This window comes from Thrips palmi, unplaced genomic scaffold, assembly GCF_012932325.1.
Source record: "Thrips palmi isolate BJ-2018 unplaced genomic scaffold, TpBJ-2018v1 HiC_scaffold_5, whole genome shotgun sequence".
In the NCBI taxonomy this organism is placed as follows: Eukaryota; Metazoa; Arthropoda; class Insecta; order Thysanoptera; family Thripidae; genus Thrips; species Thrips palmi.
In genome coordinates this window covers 7,472,490-7,495,762 of record NW_023144632.1, presented here as the reverse complement: position 1 = coordinate 7,495,762, position 23,273 = coordinate 7,472,490, and the positions used below count along the sequence as shown (strand labels likewise).

Genomic DNA, 23,273 nt, shown 5'->3' with positions numbered 1-23,273 from the left:
CGGGGGCAGCGGGCCGAGCGGGCCCCCCTCGCCGCACGCCACCCCCACCGGGCCGCGGCCGCGCAAGCAGCGCGCGCAGGGCATCTCCGCCGAGCCCTGGAGCGACGAGCTGGACCTGCAGGACTTCCCCACCGTCGACAAGAGTGACAGGTAAGTGGCCACCTCGCTGTCAGTTTGAAACACGCGCGTCCAAGTTTTGTCTGAGGGAATCGCCCGGGCCCAGAGTGACTGCAAACCGTGTCCGGCGTCCGGCCGGTCAGGCTGTCGCGACCCAGTGCGGACCGAGGGGTGAATCACTAGTGTACTCATGTGTACAAATTTGCCCGTACTCAGTGTACTCACAAGTTTAAGAAGGGCAAAATGTACTAGTTTTTCGACCGATTTAACGTTGAGTGCCGTTAAAAACGCTAAATAAAGCCTCACAACGTTTAAAATTGTGAAATTTATGAGTAAAGCAAGGTGTACTCACCCGTACTCATGTGTACACCAGAACGCTGAGTGATTCACCCCTCGGTGCGGACTCGACCACTAGCCCACAAACAATGCCCGAAGAGCACGCGGTGAAAGTCCACTCTCCTGCATGCAACGGTTCGTATTAGAGCACTCATTGCAGCATGTTCACTCTCTGTGCGACAGTTTCGTTTTCACCGAAAGAGCATCCCTGCTGCTAATATTGGCTTTAGCTCTGTGCGTATCGGTCTCATTGTTCCTAAGCAACACGTCATACTGTTTTCATTCTTGACGTACTGTACACAAAGAGTGCGCCACTGCCACTTCCAGTATGAGGCTTGAAGAGATGAGACGGGAAGAGGGGGGGGGGCAATGAATCGGCGCCGCGGGCCGCCGCGGGCCGCGGAGTCACGCGGAGGTACAAGTCGCAGTTAGACTCGCAAATGAGAGCGAAATGCCGACGCATTTTCTTCCAAGTGTCCCCATGGGGGAAAGGGAGGGAAGGGGAACTTGAGTCGCACTTGCAGCCACAAAGAAACACACTAAGAAATCTTTTCACTGGCTGCCCCATATTCATCGTGTTCATCCATGTTCCCTCCCCCCTCCCCTCGTTCATTCACCCATTCATTCATCTTTCATTCATTCATTATTTTTCCGAGGCCATTTGAGTAATGACAATTTCTGAGAGACCTCCCTGTTGTCCGCAAGTCCGCGTGACTTGCTCTATCGCCCGCCCATTGACAGATGATTCGACCAGTGGATGCCGGCGATGCCAGCCCCCCCCCCCCCCCCCCTTCTGGCTCTGTCGCACTCGCCAGTGACACACAGGCGACTCTGGCGCGTCGCTTTGCGCTTTGCGCGGCCTGCTCGCAAAGTGCACTCGGCTCGGCCACACTCCTCGTGCCGGCCGTGCTGGCCGTGCCCCGGCCATCCGCCCGTGAGGAATATTCTGCCGTCTTGCTCGGTATCAGTCATTTAGGCCGGCCGTGGCGCGCCGTGCCGATGGCGAGTAGCCTCTCATTGATTAGATTGGTTATCACGAGGCGCGCCCCGCCGCCCCGCCCGGCTGGGGTAATAATAGCGCTCCCAAAACACGGACTCGAAATCCGGCCACTTGTTGCCGGACCCCCCAGGCCTCAGGCTGCCTCAGGCTGCCTCAGGCACAGCGGGCAGGAGTGGGGCGGACAGGGAAGCCAAGGGGTGAACGCTTGGACATCTCGCTGCCACCCGCAACCCACGCCCTCCCCCTCCCCCTTCTGTCTGCTAGGTGCCCGATCTCCCTGAACGCTCGGACCTCTCTCCTCTCCACGCCACTGCCAGCGGCGCGTCCAAGGGCAAGGCGTACGGGGCCTTTTCTAGGCGGGTGGCGGCGGACGCGTTGGAAGCCCTTTGGGCCGTGGACGCGGCGGCGCGGCGGCGTGGCGCGGTTAGTGGTGGTGGCGATAACGGCGCGCAAGCTTTATGGTGCGCGGCGCTGATGATGGCACTGGGTTACGTGCCGCGGTCGGACGCCGGCAAGCAAAGATTGCGCATGTGTGTGTGTGTGTGTGTGTGGTGATGCTGCGGATGAATTTTTCACGAAAAACAACAACAATGGGTGACGCGTTTGCGTAGTCTCACGGCTTTATCTGCAACCCCTCCCTCCCCTTCCCGTTGGAGGCTTCTTTTCCCCTTCCCCCTCTGGCGTGGTGCGATATCTACTCTAAACATCGGTGCACTGCGTTTCTGGCGCCGCCGCACTGTCCAGGGGCGCGAGGGGCCGCGCTGTCCAGGCCGTGTGTGGAGTGCCACGCCTTGCCCGTGATCGGCCTTGACACACGCGTCCTGGGGCGTGGCGTGCCGTGCCCCACGCCTCGGACTGCCGTGCGAAAGTCAATCCTCTGAAACGCGATAGACGCGGACACACCCGCGCGCGCCGCCGCGCCGTGCAAGACGCAGGACAGTAAAGGACGGCCGGTGCGCGGCTTCTCGAACCGCCAGGAGGCTTCGGGTGCGACGCCCAGCGACGCCCAGCGACGCCTTGCCACATTACGCTGTATCCGCTGCATCCCGTCCCATGCCGTCCCGTCCCCACGGCTCGACTCCCCGGCTGGCCCGGTGAATGCTGCGTTTTGTATGCCTTTACTCGGCTCGGCCTGGCGGCCCGGCTCGACTCGGCCCAGGGCTAGAATAAGCTTTGCATCCTGTTTTCGTCCTTGCAGTGCGACGCCCCTTCCACACCTTGTACCTCTAAAACGTGTTCCCTGGCGCCAGCGCAGGGAGGAAGAGAGTGAGAAAGAGAAGGAGGGAGCAGTAGCACTTTGAAACGGCATCAAAAAAACCGGGTCCGCGTCGAACCTTTCCTTGGTCTCACTCGTTTCTGTTTCGGCTTGGTTTTCCGAGGTTTGCCGAGAGGCTTTTTTATTGGTCCGTGGAGCGCGCCGGGAAGTAACCGCACGGGCATTATGGGCAGCCCAACTGTGTGGTCCCAGTGTCAAGACGCGTAGTGGCCGGGTTGCTGACCCCGCCCCGCGGCCTGCCCACCCCGCCCCGCCCCGCCCCCACCTCCGTCCGCGCGCCCACCACACCGTGGCTAATTTTGTCCCCGAAATTTGTTCCTGTTGTGTGTGGCTGTGCTATTTATAAAATCCTTGGGAATCGCCTTTCCTCGTTTCGTTTACGCTCGGCGGAGGTGTGGCCGCCAGGGCCATCCGCGCGCCACGTGGACCCGCGTGGACCCACGGCCCGCGCTGCTGCAGTCCCAGCGTGCAGGGCCGGCAAGGCGTGCGGGGCGGGAAGGACGCGCGCGAGCACGCGGCGTCTCCAGACCGCACTGTATTGTTACGACTCGCGGCACATTAGTAGGATAAGTGTGTCGCTTTACGGCCCTGACGCAATGGCCGCCCTTTGCTGTCCGCCAGCCCCGCCAGCCCCGCCAGAGCGCGGTACGCCGCCGGCCCGGCCCTTGCGCCCGCAGAGTCGGGGGTAGGCAGCCGCGCCGCTCGGCTGCAGCCGGGTGGCCTACCTCGCAGGCGGGCTGGCTGCTCTGACTGAAGCCGGAGTAAGATTTGAAACCGGAATTGTTTTGTCCTTAAGCTTCATCAGTTCTTATAGTATCGTTTCAAACTTTTGGAATTTTTCTGGTCTTTCTAAAAACGGCGCATGGTCTGTTTCCGCGGAACCTTGAACTGGCCGGGCGGGCGGCGGGCGCAGGCCGGGCGCTTCCGATGGCGCCCGCGTCGCGCCCGCGGGTCCCTGGACCGGACCGGGGCGTCCTTGTGGCGCTCACGCCCCTCTTCTCGCTGCCCGGCCAGTCCGTCGGCCTACGCGTGCCACGCGTGCCCGTGCCCCGCCAGCAGGGCCAGCAGGGCCAGCAGGGCTCGCTGGGCGGGTACGTCGCGGGCGAGGTCGCGGATCATTTGGGCCGAATTAGTTTTGGAGGCCGCGTCGTGGTCGTGGCGGTCGTAGTGCATGCCGAGCGGGGTGGAGGCTGTCTGGCGGCTGGCTTTCCTCTTGCCTCTGCGCCGTGGCGCCTCGAGGGCCGGAAGGACGCGGCGCTGGTGCGCTTTTTGTTGGAATGCAGCCCGGTGACCCTGCAGCGCGCCTCCCGCCCCGGCCTGGCGATGCGTCGTGACGCGTTTAGGGCGTGCCGCGCGCCGCCGGCTCTCCGTGACGCCATGGCGGGTTGGCGGGCTCCACGCGGCGCCACGGCTTCACGCATGAGTCGCTGAAAAGAGGCGCCCTGAATGGCGGCCGCGAGGCCCAGCCCAGTCTATTGACGCGCTCGCCGTTCGGTCGTCTGTCAACGTCCCTGTCCGTGCGGCGCGGCGGCGCGGCACTTATCGCCTCCAAGAATATGCGAGGTGTATATTCGGTCGTTCTTGCGCTCGCGGACTGGCTCGTGGACCCAACGGAGAGGCGGCACGCGGGCGGCACCGGCACTGTAGGGCACTGCGTGGATGGAACACACGGCCGGGCGCTTTGTTCCGGGTCGCTGGCCGGCCTAAGCATTCCCCCCTCTCCGATGATTCCTGGTGCTATTGCTGGCCGAATCCACGTCCGACGGCCGGCCCGTTTTTCATCGCAGCCCGGTCTATTTCCTTGCGCTAAGTCGACGCGGTCCGGCGGCCGAACCGCGGCGCCCCGGCCCTGGCGACCTTGGGGTCGGCGGCCAGGCCACGCCAGGCTGGGCCGGGCTAGGCTCGACCTGCGCTCACTGTTTTTCCGCGCCCGAGAGTTGGAACGTGTCTTGTTTTGGGAAGGGCTCGCGCTGAGGCGCTGTGGCGTCGCGACGCGACGCGTGCCGGAAGGCAGTGGGGCGGCACGCGTCCGTCCACCTCGCTGACGCGTCGGTTCGGCTCGCGTGCACCTATAGCACCTCGGATGGCGTGGCTCAGGTTGCGGCCACGGCGACCTCACGGCGACGTGGGCCTGCATGGCCCGCATCGATTGTGACGTGCGGGCCGCCTCGGTCGCTCCCCGCCTGCATCGGCCTGCATGGTCCTGCTGGGGAAAGGGCCAAAGGACCTGCACCATTAGGATGCGCCGTCAGGCGGAGTCGCCGCGACGCGACGCACCGCGCGCCGCACGCAGCGGGCGGCGCAGCAACGCGCAGCATGAGGCGGTTGCGCCGCGACACTGGACGGAAGCGCGTGCGGCTTGTTGCGTCACACCAGGTGGCCCGCGAGCTTTGGAACGCATTCGGAGCTTGCAGTCCCCGGCCCGCCGGCCTGCTCTCTGCGTCAGCAGTGGCGTCTACCTCCTGCGACCTGACCGTCAGCTACACTACACACAGGACCCGCCTCTCGCCGCATTTCTACCGGGTGAACCAGTTTAGCAGTGCATTTGCACACACACAGAAGGTTGAAGACGCCACCCGGTCGGAAGGCCTCAAAATAAAGCGAGGTGTTGAATAGGCTGGCTATTTCGCGCGCCTGTCTTTGTGCGATTTGTGGAGTGCTCGCCTTTTGACTTAGGCGTGGCCCGGCCGGTCGGCGGCGCGGTGGTTTCGCCGCTCCGCGGCTTCGCCGTGGCGGCAGGCAACCCAACGCGCGCCGGGCTGGCCGCCCTCGGCCCCCCGTCGGCCTGCCTCGCTGGACTCGCTGGACATGGAAGGCGATAACGAGCACTTGGCAGTGCAGGCCCGCACCTTGCTGCAGGTGCTCCAGGGACTCCAAGCCGAGCGGCGGCAGGTGGTCCAGCGTCGCGATGCTCGCGAAGCTCCCCGTTTTGGCGCTGCGCTTCTGCACTGTTAGAAGAGGGTTCGACTTTCGAACCCACCTTGGCTCGAAATACGGCCTTAAGTAGGATCGAACCCATCTCGGTTCGAAAATCGGACGGGGTGGCCGATTCATCCAGGGTTCGATATTTTGACAAGATGAGGGTTCGATTTTCGTCTCTTGTAGGGTTCGATTTTCGGCTTTGTAGGGATTGAGCTTCGCTGAGACAAGTGAATTATCAAACTTCACCAAATAGACATTTGCTTACAGATTTAGATTTGTCTCGAGAATACAAACAAAATATGTGAAGACATGTTATGGCTTAAAATAGAAACTGGAAGAGTTATTGGATTTTTAGAGTGCAAAAAAGGTAAAAAAGACATTAGAAGTTGAATAACTCTTTCATTTTTCATTTTAACCCATGATATGTGTTGACATTTTTGGTTTGAATACTTGAGACGAATCTAAATCTGTAAGGTGATGTGTGTTCGGTCAAGTTTGCAAATTGACTCCAGGCGCTGCCCTGCGAAAGCCCGCAGAGCCGAAAGTCGGCGAAGCGGTCGAAAATCGAACCCCACGTCCGAAAATTGAACCCACGTGGGTTCGATTCTACTTAAGCCCGATTTTCGAGCCGGGCGAGAATTGGGACCGCCTTTCCACGGTTCGAAAATCGAACCCCCTTCTAACAGTGTGGGAAGCGCGTCCGCAGTGTCCGCAGCGCGCGGCTCGGCGACGCGCCGGTCGTGACGTGGGCGCGGCCTGCGCGGCCTGCGTCTGTTTGCCTTGGACGGGGGGCAGGGCCGGCAGGGTCGGCACGGCCAGGCGGAGGGCGCTCTGAAAGGCGGTGAGCGCCTCGAGGTAGGCCTCCCATCGGGCAAGGCGCCGCGGCAGCGCGGCAGCGTCTGGCTGGAGTGGAGACCGGGGGCCTGTGCTGTGCGTTGTGCGCCACGCTGGTCGGCTGGCGGTTGCCGAAGCGTTGGGCGTCGCTGCGTCGCCTCCCCATCCATGGTCGCTAGAACCTGCTTTTGGGAGCAGTAATGTCTATTGCCGCACTTCCTGCGGGTAGTGGTTTCGCCCGCTCGGCGGAGTGCTCCATGCAGGTGAGGCGCTGTTCGGCCGCGCCGGTCGTTATTTCTCCAATTTCCTTCGGCGTGCGCCGTTTAATCCGCGGCGCCCTCCCCACCCACCCATGCCTCGTATTTATCTACATCTAGACAACCTCCCTGCAACCGGCTCCCGACCCTCGCTCATTCTCACACGTAATTATCGCGTCTCTCTCCCCCATGTTTGTCTCTGTTTCGCTCACGCACCCATAAACGAAGCGCCCGGAGCGATTAGCGAATTTCTCGGTGGTTCGGGTCGGGATGTGGGGCAAGGCCTGGCGAGGCCTGGCGAGGCCGGGCGAGGCCTCTCTTCTGCGGGTTATACAAGAATGAAAACACCGAATCGCCTCGTCTCCCCGGCCGGAGCGGCGGCGCGGCGGAGACGGCCTGTCTGTCGCGGGGAAGGGACTCGTCGAGTCCTTGTCCCTTTCGCTCTCCGAACGAGTAGTTTGGCGCGTCAAGGGACGAGGAGTCGCACAACGGACCCATGTCGTCCCGCGCCACGTTCGTTTTCTCCGCGCGGCCGTCCTCGCATGGGCCGAGTTTGATGATTTTGTCCCCGCCTTGAAATTATACGTGCCGCTCGGCGACGCACCGTGTATTGCACGACGATGATTGGCGGAGTGGGAAGAAATGGGGGCCTGACCGGTCAGCCGGGGGCGGGGGGGGGGGGGGGGACACGACAATGTTCCGTGCGATCCATATTCGTCTTGCGCTGCCAAAATGTCGCGTAGGCGTTCGTCTCGGGGCAATTGTCGGTGCCCCACTGCTCCGGTTGTGGAGCGTGGCGGAGCCCCTCGAAAAACGTGGCCGGTAAGGTGGTCAGGTCCACACACTGCAAGGCTGCTGGGAAATTGCTTTCCTGCGGCGTTCAACAAGTAGATTATGCGTGCTGCCTTATAGACGGGCAATAAGTTGGCGCAGCGGGCCGAGCGGGCACGCACGTCGACGCACGTCCACCGTGATTGCCCAGCCGGTGGCCGCGCGGATGTTCGCCTCGGTCCTCGCAACCTGTTGGACGCTTTCGTCAAAGGACGGCCGGAGCGTGGCCCTGCCGGAGCGTGGCCCTGCCGGAGCGTGGCCCTGCCGGAGCGTGGCCCTGCCGGAGCGTGGCCCTGCCGGAGCGTGGCCCTGCCGGAGCGTGGCCCTGCCGGAGCGTGGCCCTGCCGGAGCGTGGCCCTGCCGGAGCGTGGCCCTGCCGGAGCGTGGCCCCGCCGGAGCGTGGCCCCTGGCCGCGGTTTGATCGAGACTTGTAATGAGGGCCTCGTATCAGCGAGGGATCACTCGCACAACTCATTTCAATGCTGTGCGTGTGGCAGGGGGCCGGGCCATGGCAGGGCCGGGCGTCGTTCATCAACGTTTGCCTGACGTGGAATGGATTTGCTCTGCGCGGCGCCCGCATGTGACACTCTGACTGTCCGTCGGTCCGGCCGCCGCGTTTGGCGGGGGATGATTGTTTTGGCGCGTCTGGCCGCGCGGAACGAGGTCGGTTTATTGTTGCGGTAATTACAGTGGCGACACGGCCACCCTCGTGTTGCGCCCCCCGTGGGGGCCCCGCCGCCCCTTTGTCGCTCCCCCATTGTGGCCCCCGATTGTCGCGCTGATGAGTCTGGCTGGTGGCGACGGCGCGACGGGCGCGCGACGGGGCGATGTCGCCGCGACGCGATATGGGTCATCGGGCCTGGCGGCTGGCGGCCTGCGGTCTGGCCCCGCACGCCCCGCAGGTGTCCGCCGGTCCACCGGAGTGGCGTGTTTGGCCGCGGCGGTTTATCGTTGCTTTTACAATGTGTGCCGTTTTTAATGGCGTTAGGTGCCCGGCGGCGGGTCATCGTGGTGCTCCGACGCGTGCGCCGAGTCCGGCAACGTCCTTGCGGCCGCCGCTGCTGCTGGTCGTCGAGGCCCACCGCCACCACAGCCGCAAGCCTTGGCCGGGCCGTGCAGGCGGGGCCCGCGGCCGTCTCCGGGCGGGGCGGGCCGGGCCGTGGCGGTAACTTAAACGAAATGTCCCTCCGTCCAGGTTATCTGCGCCCTCCCCCTCCTCTCCCCCGCTGCTGCCCCCGCTCCCCCTCCCCGTTCCCTCCCCAAAGAGCGCACCTCCACCGCGGCCCGCTCGGCCAGGGGCAGCGCTGGGCTGCGGCCTGGGCACGGCCTGGGTGCTGAGCCAGCCGTCGCCGCAGTCTCGTGTTGTGTTCGGCGTGCGCGTCGCGTTCCGTTCCGTCGCCGTGTTCCGTTCCTTCGCCGCGTCCGCCGCGTCACCTGCCCGTTTTGTGCTTTCCGCGTTCGGTAGTGTTCGTCAGTGTAGTGTTGTGCACGTACATTTGGTGGGTTTCCTCTTCCCGCGCGAACGCTGTCGCGTTTGGAGCCAAGACGCCACCGCGGCGCCGCTCGCCGCGCTCAGATTTCGGATACTCCGCTCCAGAACGTCCGGATAACTGCATCACCCTCGTTTCACAGCACAAGAGCAAAATAAGGAGGACACGAGCCGAAGAAGAAGAAGGAGAAGAAGCATAAAGAAAAGCGATCGAGGCAGGAAACAGCATCAAACTCGGTGTCGGCGTGTCCAGCGGGCCGAGGGTGATTGCTGGGTCAGCGGCATTCTCGCCAGCGTCACTGCGTAGCTGCGTCGCCAACTCCGCCTTGAAGGTCTCGGCGTCCTCTCCGCGTCTCCACTGCATTATGGCCAAGCTGCACTCGTTGGCGTGCTCGGGGTGACCCGGGGTGACCGCGCTCGCTGTGATTTATCCCTTGCGGTCAACTTCGGCCGAGCCGAAGGCCCAAAGGGGACCCGAAGGGGACCCGAAGGGGACCCGAAGGGGACCCGAAGGGAAGGCCGGCTGCATTCGGGCGTAGCCGATTGACCGCGATTGGCGCAGCCAATCTAGCCCAAAACAAAAAGGGGGGGGGGCGACGAAACCAGTCGTTTGGCTAATTGAGCTCGCTGGAGTCCAGGATCGCGGGGGAAGGACGGCGATGTCGATATGTTCCGCCAGATTCCTCCGCCCGTCGTTGCGCAAGCCTTGCGCAGCCTGCCCTTTTGGACACGGCCGGCCAGTCACGTGCTACGCATAACTTGCGCCGCCCCGAGAGTTATCTCAGCCCGAAAATGTGCCGGCCGGCCGGCCGCGTCGCCGCCGGCGGTCGCCGTGCTGCAGGTTTGCCTACCGACGTCAGGCGCTGGTAGGCAATCCTGCAGCAGCCTCTGAGAAAGAATGGCTCGCGGCTCATTACCTGTTTACTAAAATGTGTGGGGTTTCAATCATGCGGGCCGCGCGCCGCCGGGCCCTGCCCCGCCCCGAAATGATGTACGCTCTCGTTGCTGCGAGGCGCGGCCGAGCGGCCCCGGCCGCTTTGTGTAGGCAGGGCTGCTGTCTCGTCAGCTGCTGGGCGGCGACGGCGGCGACGGCGGCAACCCCTGAAAGGTTTCAGAAGGACAGAATCGCAAGGGAAGTGTTTCGGATAGGAATCGGGGACCGGTTGGTTGCTGGTTACACGACTGGCTTGAACGCGGAGTCGGTCTCTAAACAATGAAGGCGTGGCGGCCTAGTCTAACCGCGAGCATGCCGTGGATCACCTTGAGGAAGATTAACGCTTTGGGCCGGCTGGGCCGGCTGGGCCCCGGGATGCCTGAATGCCCCATTGTGAGGCGAGTCGCGAGTGCAGCTTGGCCGATGCACCCACGGAGTGCCACGGAGCCCCTGCTGGTCGGTGTCCGTCGCCGAGCTGAGCCAATCCCTTTCCACAGAGCCGCTAATCGACGACTTCCTCGGCGGCCCCTATCGACGCGTTGCCATGGCGACCACCATGACGACGGCGGCGGCCGCCAAGGCGCCGGCCGCGAACCCCGGCGGCGGCGGGTCGCCGTCGGCGGCCTCGGCGGCCTCGGCCACGGCGCTGGCCGACATGGAGCGCCTGCTGCTGGACAGGACGGCCGACCTGCGTCGCCGCAACGAGGTGATCCGCTTCCTGCAGGACGAACTGCAGCTCAAGGACTCGCGCATCCGGGAGCTGCGCAACGAGCTGGACAAGCTGCGCACCGTGGTGCAGGGCCAGCTGACGGTGCAGCTGCAGCAAGTGCACCTCAGCCCGCTGCTGCGCTCCAAGAGGCAGGCCATCTCGGCGGAGCCTTCCAGGGACCACCACCCCGTGGAGAAGGTGGACAAGCCCGACTAGTGAGTGCCCGCACCATTGCATCAGAGGAAGGGACTGGTATAAATTATAGTTTGCTGTTATTTTCATCCTTGGGCCGTGAGATGGGTTTGCCTTGGGCCACACGGCGCGGTATAAGTCAACCGCCAGGCTGGCCTAGGCCGGCCAGGCCGCCAGGCCAGCACACAAGTGCCTTGCCGCCAGCCGCGCCGCCCACCGCCGCGGAGATAGGTTTGGCGGCCGGTTTTCAGACTTAAAGACACGTCGCTCGGCGCCGCGCAGCGCGCAGCCCTGAGGGCCTGCATGGCGGCCGCGCACCTCGCCGATAGCACTCGGCGGGAAGTACTTGGCCAGGTGAGCAGAGCGGGTCAGTGGGGCTGCGCAAGGTTGGCCGTCCCTGCGGCCTGGCGGCGCCTTTGAGCGATAGGGTGGCCCGGCCAAGTGGCCCGGCCAAAGCTAACAGGGCTGCGTTTTGCGTCCTCTTTTTCGTGACGCCTGCCAGATTAAAAGCCACGCGTCCAGGCCCAGGCCCGCCCAAGCCCGCCCAGGCCCCTCGCGTGTCGGCTCGGCAGGACCGGTGACGTCACGCGACCCGCCCTCCGCTAATTGGAGGAAGCGAACTTCTTGAAGGCTTCGCGACATTATTTTCAAACTTGCTGTCCTTTTTTTCTGTCGCATGAATTTATGCATGAGGAGGCACACACATTGTGTTGGCGCGAGCTTTTGCTCTTGCCTCTGCGGTGTTGCAAGCGGGAACGGCCAAATAATGTTCAAAACTGTAATGAGCTTGCCTACCGTCCGAGGCCCCCGACAGTTTTACTCTTTTCTTTTCGGCGCCTTTTTCTTCCTTTTTACAACCTCCCTGCAATGATTCGGTGTGATCGCGGAACCGGTCCCGGGGGCACCCAGAGCACGCCAGGCACGGCACGCACGGCGGGCGTGGCAGGCACTCCGGGTTTGTCCCTAAACGGCGCAAACAAACAGTACACTGTGGACAGAGTGGCCTCTCGCCTGCGTTGCTGTTGCCCGCGGACCACATTTTGTTGCCTTTTTCGAGCGTCGCTTCGGTTTTAAGTGGCCGGGCCATGGCTGGGCCGTGGCTGGGCCGCGGCCCCGGCTGCCGGAAGTTGGCGCAGAGTTCGTCGTGCGAATAGCAATGAGCGTCGAAAAGTGGCGTTCCGTTAGGCCCTAGGCATGTCTCGGGCCGGGCGACTCTAGGCGCTCCGCACCGCTCCGCACCGCTCCGCACCGCGGCGTGTCAAAACTGGCAAGTCCGCCGCGGCCGGCCGCGCGCTGGAAACAGACGAGCACTTTAGGCCGCTTCCCCCGCTGGACTGAGATAAGGCCCCCGCCGCGGTGCCGTCGTCGGCGAGCTCGCTGCCTTCCCGTCCCGCGGCCCGCGGGGTCGCCGTCGTCGGAGTGCGTCACCGAGCCACGGGCAGGCCGCGCCACGCCGCGCCACGCCGCCCTGCCAAAGGCAACTCAGCCGCGCCAAAATACGGATGCCGCCCTCACAGTGGTGGCTTCTAGGAAAACTGAGCCCGAGCTCCATCTATTTTACTGGCTGGCCGGTAAAGAACTGCCCGAAATAGCGACCGGTTCGTAACGGTCGCCGCACATTCGTCACAAATTTGTTGCTGCCACGAATGTGTGGAGGAGAGTGCGTGTGAGCAGTAATTATTTTCAGACCAAATATGTACTCTGAGAGGGGGGGAGGTGCAGTGGATGATCAACTTTTCCCATTTTGATGTTTTTCTCAACCCTTGCTCGACGGTCTGTGTGATTTAGCATTTAGTAGAGAGGATTAGACCGACGACGACTTTCTAAGGCGGCCGAGTAATACGGCAACCCGAGTGTGCAAGTTCTCGGTGAGCTTATCAGGTTTAATGCGACTAGTCGGCGGGGCGGGGCGGGGCAGCCGCACCGCTCTCGATGGAGGTGCGCGGGCTGAAGGCAGCGGGCCCACGGTAAATCACTCGAGGTAATTTTTACAGCTTGGTGGTGATTTGCTCGAAGTGCACCGGGACTGAAACTGTCGCATGCGAGATGAAACAGCGACGGGGGGCCTGGCAGCGCGCTGACTGCCACCGCAGGTTCAGAGAAGGTTTAGCAGGCGTGGCCTACAAAATGCCTCGGCACGAAAATCCTATACTGTATTGCGCGAATCTTGCGTGCACCCTCTTTGTGGAAGATTCTGCTGTGACAGGCGTTTTCCTTTCGTTTTTGTTTTATTTGTCGACTTGCGGTAACCGGGCGCCTTACGCGTATAATAAACTGTCGCCGATCGGCGCGACGTAAAAGAATGCGTAAAAGTCAGGCGGGTAATTGAGTGGACGGAGAGGCGAGTGTCCGAAAGGCAGAAAGCCTCGATATTTAACTGCCGCGCGGCGCGGCGCGGTGGGGGTGTTTCTGGAGTGTTTGGCGCGAGCGCGAAATGGTACCGGGTGCCGGTAAAAAAGAAGGCGAAATCGGTTTTTATTTTTTTATTGAGCCAAAGCCTTGTTTGGCCTGTGTGAGGGCCTCATGACTGCACACACTTCGCTCTGTCCGCTGGGGAGTAGAGCGACACCGTTTTTTGCCCTCCGAGACAGCATGAGGTTCATCATCGGCTGATCCGCCGTCCTGTGGCGTTGCCGGGAAAGGACTCCGTGTGTCCGTGTGGAGCCGCTCGGGTGGGTGTGAGTGTGTGTGCATGTCAATGCACTGTAATGCACGGCAATGCAGCTGACCTCGCGGCCCGGCCGGCTCTGGTTCGTTAGGCTGGGTGCGGCCCAAAGTATTTCCAAATGATGCTCCTCGCCCCTTCCCCTCCCCTTCTCATTGTCTCAGCCTGAGACATGTTTCTGGCAAAGGTTGCCTCACTGCAGAAAAACAAACTAAGTAAGACGGTTTGGATGAATCATACGTTATGGATTTTCGACTAACCTTTCAATAACACACCTCTCCCCCTGTTCGGCTTTCTCGGGCATTCGCGTCGCTCAGTCTGCGGCCACCCCAGAAGGACGCCCTCCACGAAAACAACTCCGTTTATCGCCTAATCTGGAATGACTTTCCGCTAAACTGCGCGGAACTTTATCATACTCTGCGTTCAAGTCGTGTTCTCCTCGAACCATGACTGGTTTGACCTTTGCCTCGCCCCGCCTTGCACCTTTTCTCAGTGTGCCTGCTGCGCCGCCGAGCGCCGCTCCCTTCCTTCGGTTTTCATTCACACACGCTTTCGGCCATTCGGCGGGGCTGGCTTGCTCTGCCGCTGGTGGCCGCCAGCCATCGCCGTCCTTGGCAGTGGACTACGCGCGGCCGGCGCCGCCCCATCCCCGGGGCGGGCAGCCTACTTGGACATGGTCTTCAAGTGCAGTCGACCGCGAATCGGAGCAATGGAGTTGATCATTCAACGATTCGTGGATCGAAAGCTGAGACTGTTTCTCCATCCGACGAGCTCGGCGAACTGTTTACGAAACCTGGATGAGTAAGAGAGACAGAGCTCTTACTCGAATCTGTCGGCGCACCACGTAGAAATTTCGCAGTTTCGGTTGAGACGCGCCGCGCCGCGCGCATCCCCAGAAAGCCCCCCTCCCCTCCGCCGATCGCGCCGCTCGTGGAGGCCCTGTCAAACAAACTCGAGGCGCGCAGTGGGGTCCTGCACTCTGTCCGCCGTGCCGGCCGGACCGTCCGTTGCCGCGGAGCGACGTGTGTTGTTCCGCGCCGCTCTGCCAACGAAAATGTTGAGACGGCCTGAGTGACGGAGGCATGGCTGGCATGGCTGGCATGGCGGGCAGGGCCGGCATGGCGGGCCGAGCCTGAGCAGACGGACTGCCCATTACAGACAGCCGCTGCACCGCCCGCCCACCTGCAGCGCCGCGAACGCCACGAACGCCGTGAAGGTTGAGGTGCCGGGGGACGCGGCGGGGCGGCCGGTTAGCGGTGACGGCCGCGCGTCGAGGAGTCCGTCAAGCAGCCCAGCCGCCGCGGCTCCGGATTCGATGCCTGTGACTGCAGACAGCTTGTCGCGCATTTATCTTCCAGGCGATAGCACCTACACACACACACACACGGGCAGACACATGCACACGCCAACACACTCACACACCTCCAATCATATTATCTTCCGCGCGTGTGTGTGCAGTCATGACTCACTGCGTGTTGCTGGCCGCGGGCCAAATGCTATCCGCATCTCAAGTGCCGTTCCAGAGACCCAGGCGTCGCGGCGCCGCGGCCGACGCCCCGTCCCTCGCCTCCCTCCCTCGCGCTGCACCGCGAGCGGCCGCGAGGCTGTGGACGCGGGTCGCGGCGCGGCTTGGGGTTGGCGAAGCGCGCTGCCGTGGCGCTGCACGCCGACGACCCGACGACCCGCCGCGCTGACGAGGCGACCCTGACATGGCCGTGTTTGCTTTTCCAGCTCCCGGGAACTCATCAAGGCGGCCATCCTGGACAATGACTTCATGAAGAACCTGGAGGCGGCGCAGATCCGGGAGATCGTGGACTGCATGTACCCCGTCGACTACTCGGCCGGCTCGCTCATCATCAAGGAGGGCGATGTGGGCTCCATCGTGTACGTCATGGAAGGTGAGTGCTTCGAGTCCAGCCGGCGAGGACGGCGAGGGAGGCCTGGCCCCCTCGCGGCAGGCAGCCCATCGTGGCCGCGTGCCGGTCGGGCTGCCGCGCGCGGCCGGGCGGGCTGGCGGGACGCAGCGCCCTCGAGCGGCAGTGCGGCGAAGCTCGGAACGGGCGCGGCGGACGGGACCCCAGCGGACCCCCTCCGCCGACATGGCCAGCGGCATCGGCAAGCATCGCCAAGGCAAAGCGAGGCGAAGCGGGAAACTACTTTGCGGCATTGCCGGCCTCGCTGGCGCTGCAAATAAAATGGATTCGTTGCCATGACCGCGAGGCGAGGCGCTCGTCGTCTGGACCCTTCCGAGAAAGCTGTCATTGCGCGTGGAGGCACTGTGCCGCTCCCATTCCCCTGCGGCCCGGCCCGCTCGAGGCTCGGTGGCCGGGCCGCAGCGCCACCCAGCCTCAATAAGACCCCGGTCGCTTTATTGGCCGCACGTTTTGCAATGTTTACTTCTACCGCCGATACGCGGAGAACGCCTGCGAGGTAGGCAACGCGTGAGCCTAGCGCGCACGGGAGCTGTGCGGCGTTGCCTACCCTGGACTTCCCAGGCGCTTGCGAGGGGCCGCCTGCGAGGTATGCAAGCGTGCACTGTAAAAAATTTTGACACGAAATTTCGTGTTGTGGCTAGTGAAACGCCCCTTCTTAGTTATACTCTTAATGAATTTTGTGTGCCAGTGGCAATGAAATTTCGTTCGCCATGGCACACGAAATTTTGATGGCCACTGGCGATCAGAAGGCTTCTTTCCTACGCCAAATGGCAATTTTTGAGTCGTGGCGCTGGAAAGGATGCTCGGAACCAATATCGTGAACTTTCAAGTTGTGGCGAGGAGAATTCGTCTCGGGCCGATGAAAAAAGCGGCACGAGCGGTCGGCATAGAACCCGAAACTTCAACTTGGATGTCTTGTGCCCTGACCCCTCGGCCACCGCACCACTGCTTGGCAGAGCGCTCGACGGAGCTTCATCATGGACTCGCGAGGACTAGTCTGGCCACCACCAGGTGTGGCGAAGCAAAGCATGCTTCCCTTAGCCACAACTTGAAATTTCATAACTGTCGTCTGGGTAGGATGCCTTTTCAGTGCCACACCTATGATTTTTCTTTGCCAAGGGGCTGTCAAATTTAAAGTCGTGGCTGAGGGAAGCATCGTTTTGTTAGCCAAGCGGTAAATTTCACATTTCGACTTGGAATTTCATGTGCCACTGGCTCTACAAATTCACTGTCGCGGTTTGGAAAGTGACCTTTCCATAGCCAGTGGCGCTTTAAACACACTTTCGTGTCTGGCTAAGAAAATTCAAGAAGCCATTGGCTACATAAATTTAAAGATATTTTTTACAGTGTGCGCCCAGCGCGCGCGGGAGTTGTGCGGCGTTGCCTATCCCGGACTTCGCAGGCGCTTTGGGGTGCTGATGGCTCGAACAAGCCAGCAAGGCGGTGGCGGCCGTGTGGGGCCAATCAACGCCGCCAGTAAATCACTTTCTTCACTCGGAGTGCCGGCCGCCTTGCTGGCCGCCGCCCGGCCGAACTTGATTTCGTTTCCACCAGGCGTGCCGGACCACGCCAAGGACACGCACCTGCTGCAGACAAAAGCCCCGCGACGACCGGGCCGCGTCTTTCCCTCTCGCGCGCATGTGTGCGTGCGACCGTGCGTGCGTGTGAGTGTTATATCCTTTCCGGCTGAGGGTGTCTAGTTGGGCCGGTCGGGCTGACGTCCAGTCTGCCACGGCCCCGCCACGCCCCGCCACGCCCCGCCACGCCCCACCACGCCCCGCCACGCCCCGCCACGCCCCGCCGGGGGGCTGGTTTGTGGCCAGCCTGGGTGGGAAACGTGAGCGGATGTTATACAATCAGTTATTAGGACCCAAGTGGACAGTATTATTTTGTTGTTTTTCTTCTCGTTTCCTTTCATTCCTGCGTCCTCTGCCCTCGTCCTCGTCTATCTCGTTCCTGATTGCAGCGCTTGCAGCGTCCTAGTGCCATGACTTTCCCTGCGTTTCGGCCTTCAGCGAGTGCCCTGCCCCGCCCCGCCCCGCCATGCCGACGGTCCGTCATTACCGGTTAGGGACGCCGAGTGTGAATTATCTGGGCATCTAGGAGGAGAGAGAGAGGGAGAATGTGGCGCACTGGCAGTCCTGGCCTGGCACTCTGATTGGTTTTTCCATCAGGAACACGGATCGCGCTGCAGTTGCTGCGAAACATCGTCAGCTCCCGATTAATTATTGGTTTACGTAGTCTGCTGCAGCTAAATCCGGTTAGCCACTGCAGCCGCAACCTGCTGGCGGTTCCAGAAGAGGCCTGGAGCGCCTGGAGCGGCCGCAGGCGCGTGGCGCACCCAAGGCCGGGAACAGGCTCGGACTGGCCAGGGCAGACAGGCAGAAAAATCTGCCGGGGCCTTTGGATTTGTGACCAGTAACGTCACGAAGTTGGTCAAAAAGTGATTGAATCTCCGAAAGTGGCCGTTTTCGCTGAATTTGAGCGGCCACTGCTTCGATCTAGTTGCAGCCAACGGCCTCCCTCGACGTCCTAGTATTCTTAAGACCCTACTCTTTCATGCCCTGTATCGGGAAGACGTTGACCACAACGATTTTGCCTTTGACCGCAACGATTTTGGGACCAAAGTTGGTCAAAAAGTGGTCGAATCTCGGAAATTTGCTGATTTTGCTGACTTTGGGGGGCCACTGTGTCCAATCTAGTAGCCGTAAAAGGCCTCCCTCGACGTCCTAGTATTCTTAAGACCCTACTCTTTCATGCCCTGTATCGGGAAGACGTTGACCACAACGATTTTGCCTTTGACCGCAACGATTTTGGGACCAAAGTTGGTCAAAAAGTGGTCGAATCTCGGAAATTTGCTGATTTTGCTGACTTTGGGGGGCCACTGTGTCCAATCTAGTAGCCGTAAAAGGCCTCCCTCGACGTCCTAGTGATCTTAAGACCCTACTCTTTCATGCCCTGTATCGGGAAGACGTTGACCACAACGATTTTGCCTTTGACCGCAACGATTTTGGGACCAAAGTTGGTCAAAAAGTGGTCGAATCTCGGAAATTTGCTGATTTTGCTGACTTTGGGGGGCCACTGTGTCCAATCTAGTTGCCGTAAAAGGCCTCCCTCGACGCCCTAGTATTCTTAAGACCCTACTCTTTCATGCCCTGTATCGGGAAGACGTTGACCACAACGATTTTGCCTTTGACCGCAACGATTTTGGGACCAAAGTTGATCAAAAAGTGGTCGAATCTCGGAAATTTGCCGATTTTGCTGACTTTGGGGGGCCACTGTGTCCAATCTAGTTGCCGTAAAAGGCCTCCCTCGACGCCCTAGTATTCTTAAGACCCTACTCTTTCATGCCCTGTATCGGGAAGACGTTGACCACAACGATTTTGCCTTTGACCGCAACGATTTTGGGACCAAAGTTGGTCAAAAAGTGGTCGAATCTCGAAAATTTGCCGATTTTGCTGACTTTGGGGGGCCACTGTGTCCAATCTAGTAGCCGTAAAAGGCCTCCCTCGACGTCCTAGTTTTCTTAAGACCCTACTCTTTCATGCCCTGTATCGGGAAGACGTTGACCACAACGATTTTGCCTAGGCTATTGACCGCAACTTGTGTGGGAGCGGTAGACTCACAAAGTTGGTCATGAAGGGTAAAAACTATTATGATCGGGGGCCTTTTGCCGTCTTATCTGCCGGGGCCTTTTGGGGGCCAGTCCGAGCCTGGCCGGGAACCGCGGCTCGGATCATTTTGCGGACCCGCGCTCTGCTCGGCGCGCTTTGACGAAAGATGCCGGGCTAAGTGGCGTCCACTTCTTTTCCGTGGTAATGAAGTGGGTGTCGGTAAGCGTTGCGCCGGTCGGGCCCGGCCGGCCCGGCTGGCCCCGCCCGCCCCAACGAGCCCCGCCCGCGGACTGTGGGAGTTCCCCGGTGTGGGAATAGGTCAGCGCCTGGGAGCGCGTGTGTGCGGCGCGGTGGCGGCGTGGCGCGGTGCGGGAACCGGCGGTATCAACCCGACCGGCGCACAGTGGTGTGGCGCCGCGCCGCGCTGCACTTGAACGGTCCTGTTTCGGCGGCCACGCCGCCACTAATTGGAGCACCGAGGCGCGCCGGCGAGGAGGAGGAGGAGGAGGAGAGCCTACTTCCGCCGCGCCCTGCCGCGCCCCGGCGGAGTCCGGTAGGTACGCCGGGGAAGCACCAGTGGCTCGCAAATCGTCCGTACACTGTGGGGCCAGAACGATTCTCATCAGTCTGAAAATATTTGTGCTGGCCGCTGGGTTGAAACTTTTGGAAGCCCCGTGCGATCGGGACTCGGAGGATGATGGCAAGTGGCGCAGGCAGCGGCGCGGCGGGGATGATGGCGCACACGAAGTGACGAAGTGGAGCGCGACAAGCTCTGCCCGATGGCGCGGCCGGCGTCGCCGGCACCGCGACCCGAGAGGATCCTCGGTGCATGCGGAGCCGCGTGCGAGACGCGCCGTTTCAAGGCGACGAGGACGGCGAGGACGGCGACGAGGACGGCGACGACGCCTCACACGCGGCCCGGAGTGTCGCCGCCTCGCCGCTGCCGGGATGGCGGGGCACCGTTAGCGAAAAATGCAAGGGATTAGTGGTGGCGCACCGGTCGCTTCCGGCCCGTGGCCGCAGAGCCTGCCTTGCAATTCGAGACGCCGCGTCCGTGTGGAATCGGGGTCGGTGTGTGAGTGTGAGTGTTGATGCACTCGTAAAACAGGTGCTGACCGACTGGACGTTGTCCCAAGCAGCGTTACGCCGAGAGACTCGCTCCAGCCACTAAGTCCAAGTGTTTGCTGTAAAGTCAGCTGATAATAAACGACGTCTACACCCCTGAGGTGAACAACCGAATCCGATAACTCTTGATAGTGCGTTGCGATACCCCGACCTTCCAGAGCACTCCGACACTGTCGGCGCGGCGCGCGGCCAACACATGTAAATGTGATTGTGACCTTTGGTTCGCGCACAATGAAACCGCGACGGTCATTTGTCGCGTTGGGTTTCTATAGGCGTGCGTGCACCTTCATTGTGTTGTCCGCGCTGTCTGCCTGTCGCACGGGGCTGTATTAGTTTGCGCCTCCGCCGTCGGACGGACGGACGCACGAACGGACGAACGGACGGACAGATGAACTGGCGAGAAAGGAAAATGTGTGGCGGGGCGGGGTGGAGTTTCCCCCCGGAGCGCTGGCCGGCCGCGGCGTACGGCTGCGGTTGACAGCATTGTCTCGCCGGTGGTGGCGCAGCGGAGGCCCTGTCGGGGGCCGTCGGGGGCCGTCGGGGGCCGTCGGGGGCCGTCGGGGAGGCCACGAGGGGCGGCAATCTCATTAACCGAAGCGTCTCTCGATTCACTCGAGCCGGTTTACAGCTTCCCGTTGGCTTTCACTGGCTGCTGGCAGTGCCGCCAGTGCCGGCTCTCGACCTGCAGCAGCGAGACGAGGCCGTCAAACTGTCGTGGTGCCACCGTGCGCCATCAGCTGCTTCGCCCAACGCCGCCGACGCGCGCGCCTCGCGGGCGGGGTGGCGTCGGTGCAGCCGACCCACGGCCGCCCTCGCACCTTGTGGCCTATGTGCAAGGCGGTGCAAGGCGGTGCAAGGCGGTGCAAGGCGGTGCAAGGCGGCGGTGCAAGGCGGCGGTGCAAGGCGGCGGTGCAAGGCGGCGGTGCAAGGCGGCGGTGCAAGGCGGCGGTGCAAGGCGGCGGTGCAAGGCGGCGGTGCAAGGCGGCGGTGCAAGGCGGTGCAAGGCGGTGCAAGGCGGTGCAAGGCGGTGCAAGGCGGTCCCCAGGCAAGGCTGCGTCCGGGACTGTCCGGCAAGGTTCGCCAAGGCTTGCTGCTTGCCGGGCATGGCCGTCGGCATTCGCGGCCCGCCCCGCCCATATCGAATGCGAGTCGTGAGAAAGATGCGCTCGCTTCGCCGCTTCGCATGGCCGCCGATCGACACGTCGCGTCGCGGCCGTCCAAAGTCCGTCCACGAGTGCATTAACCCGCACTGCGTGAGGCACCCGCATGGGTGCATCGGGTGTATCTAGCGCGCGCCGCGCGCGTGTGTGAGTGTGTTGAAGAATGCATGAGTTGTGTGTGTGACTGTCAGGTCGCTCGGTGAAGAAGGGCGAGAAGTAAGTCGCGCCCGTTAACCTCGATTGATCTTCTTTTCTCCGCGTCTCTCCCGGCAGCCTGCTGCCACGCCGCGATAAAACATGTCTCATTCTCGCGCGTTGACTCTTTCCCTCTTTCTCCCTCTCTCGCTCTCTCTCTCTCTCTCTCTCTCTCGCTCTCTCTCTCTCTCTCTCTCTCGCCTCTCTCTCTCTCTCTCTCTCTCTCTCTCTCTCTCTCTCTCTCTCTCTCTCTCTTTCTCTTTCTCTTTCTTTTCTCTCTTTCTCTTTCTCTTTCTCTCTCGTCATTATTGTCGCCTCTTTACCCCCGATGCGCGGAAGTGGAGTGTGCTTCTGCCATCCCCGCCGGCCGGCCGGACCGGACCGACGGCCGTGCTCCGACGTCAGTGGCCTGCAGTGTGGCAACGCGGCACCATAACACCGAAGCGCACCCATTCATTGCTCTTTGTTCCAGCCGGCAAACCTTTTTATTATTTTCATGTTTTATTTTTTATTTTCCTCCGGCTGGCCGTTATTGTTGTTGCCGAATCGTCGGCGGCTCCGCGGAGGCGGAGATGGTGGCGGTTGTTCAAACTATTTCGCTCTCCGGCCGCCTTGCCGCCGCGTTGCAGAAACCAAACACGGGAACGGGGCGCGATTCCGCGGCGATCCGCAGCCTTGCCGCTTATCTGGTGGCCATCGCCACATCGGCCCGCGAAAGGCGACACCGCGGTGCGTGTGCGTGCCTGTCAGTGTGCTTGCGCTGGCCGAGGGCAAGAAGGCCGCGTCTCCGGCCGCCGCGCACCCCTCACGACAGCGGGCTGATTCCGAGCGGTGCTTTGTCGCTGAGGCTGGAGTGAGAGGTGCGAGAGAGACCGAGCGGAAGGCCCTTCGTCGTCGTGGTGCACGGTGCGCGGGCCGCTCGGCGTTGGCAGCGGGCACCGCATCACCGCAGCCTGGCCGTCATGAGCGCGGCGGGGGCGGCGCGGCAGGGTCGCGGACCCGCGTGGCGGTGGCGTGGTGGCGTCCCGGACGCGTGGGACGTGGAACGTGCATGCATTGTTGGTGACGTCACGCGTGTGCCGTGCGCCACGGTCAGTTGCGTGCCGATCAGGCTGGCGCCGTGTCGCGGGCGGTCGGGGTCGCGGGCCGTGGCGTGGCGTGGACCACGCCTCCAAGAACGCCCTCCGTTTCCTCCTCGCCCGGCTTGTCCGGCTTGCCCGCGTGCTCGCAGCGTGATTGGCCGTATTGGCTCTAAAAGGTTCACTTTTACTTTCTCTGAGTGTTTTTCCCTCTTTCGACTTTCACACACTTCTTTCGTTTTGAGTTGTTTTTTTTCTTTTCCCCTCTGCGTCCTTCCTGTCGCCGCGTTACTGGCTGGGCTGGCTGGACGGGACACACGGTGACCGTTGAGCGACACACCGGTAGAGATCCGCGTGGAAGATGCGTCCGGTCGTCCGCCTGCCTGCCAGCCGGTCTGCCCGGCCGTCTGACTGTGCGTGCGCGCGGCGGGCGTTCTGGCGTGCTTCCTCGTTGCGCGGACGCCCCGCGGTGGCACGGTGCGCGTGGCCGTGCGTGGGCGGGGTGGGCGACATCCCGGGCACGCGGCCACGCGCGGCTAGGCCACCCCCACGGCTTGGGCCTGCGCCTGCTGCCGTCTGATTCCGAACACTGCTTCGTCGCTCT

General features: G+C 62.2%; 1 protein-coding gene across 2 annotated transcripts in view; it reads left to right on the top strand.

Annotated features, from left to right (window-relative positions):
- Positions 1 to 23,273, top strand: part of LOC117650290 (cGMP-dependent protein kinase, isozyme 2 forms cD4/T1/T3A/T3B) — a 47,466-nt gene continuing 24,193 nt past the window's right edge. The window contains exons 1-2 of one of the 2 annotated variants that reach the window (XM_034393598.1): positions 1 to 150; positions 15,294 to 15,460. In XM_034393598.1, the coding sequence (XP_034249489.1) occupies positions 15,337 to 15,460 (124 nt within the window). In that variant the 5' untranslated portion in view covers positions 1 to 150; positions 15,294 to 15,336. Of the gene's footprint in view, positions 151 to 10,694; positions 10,921 to 15,293; positions 15,461 to 23,273 lie in introns of those variants that run through there. The other variant, XM_034393599.1, reaches the window with a different exon arrangement.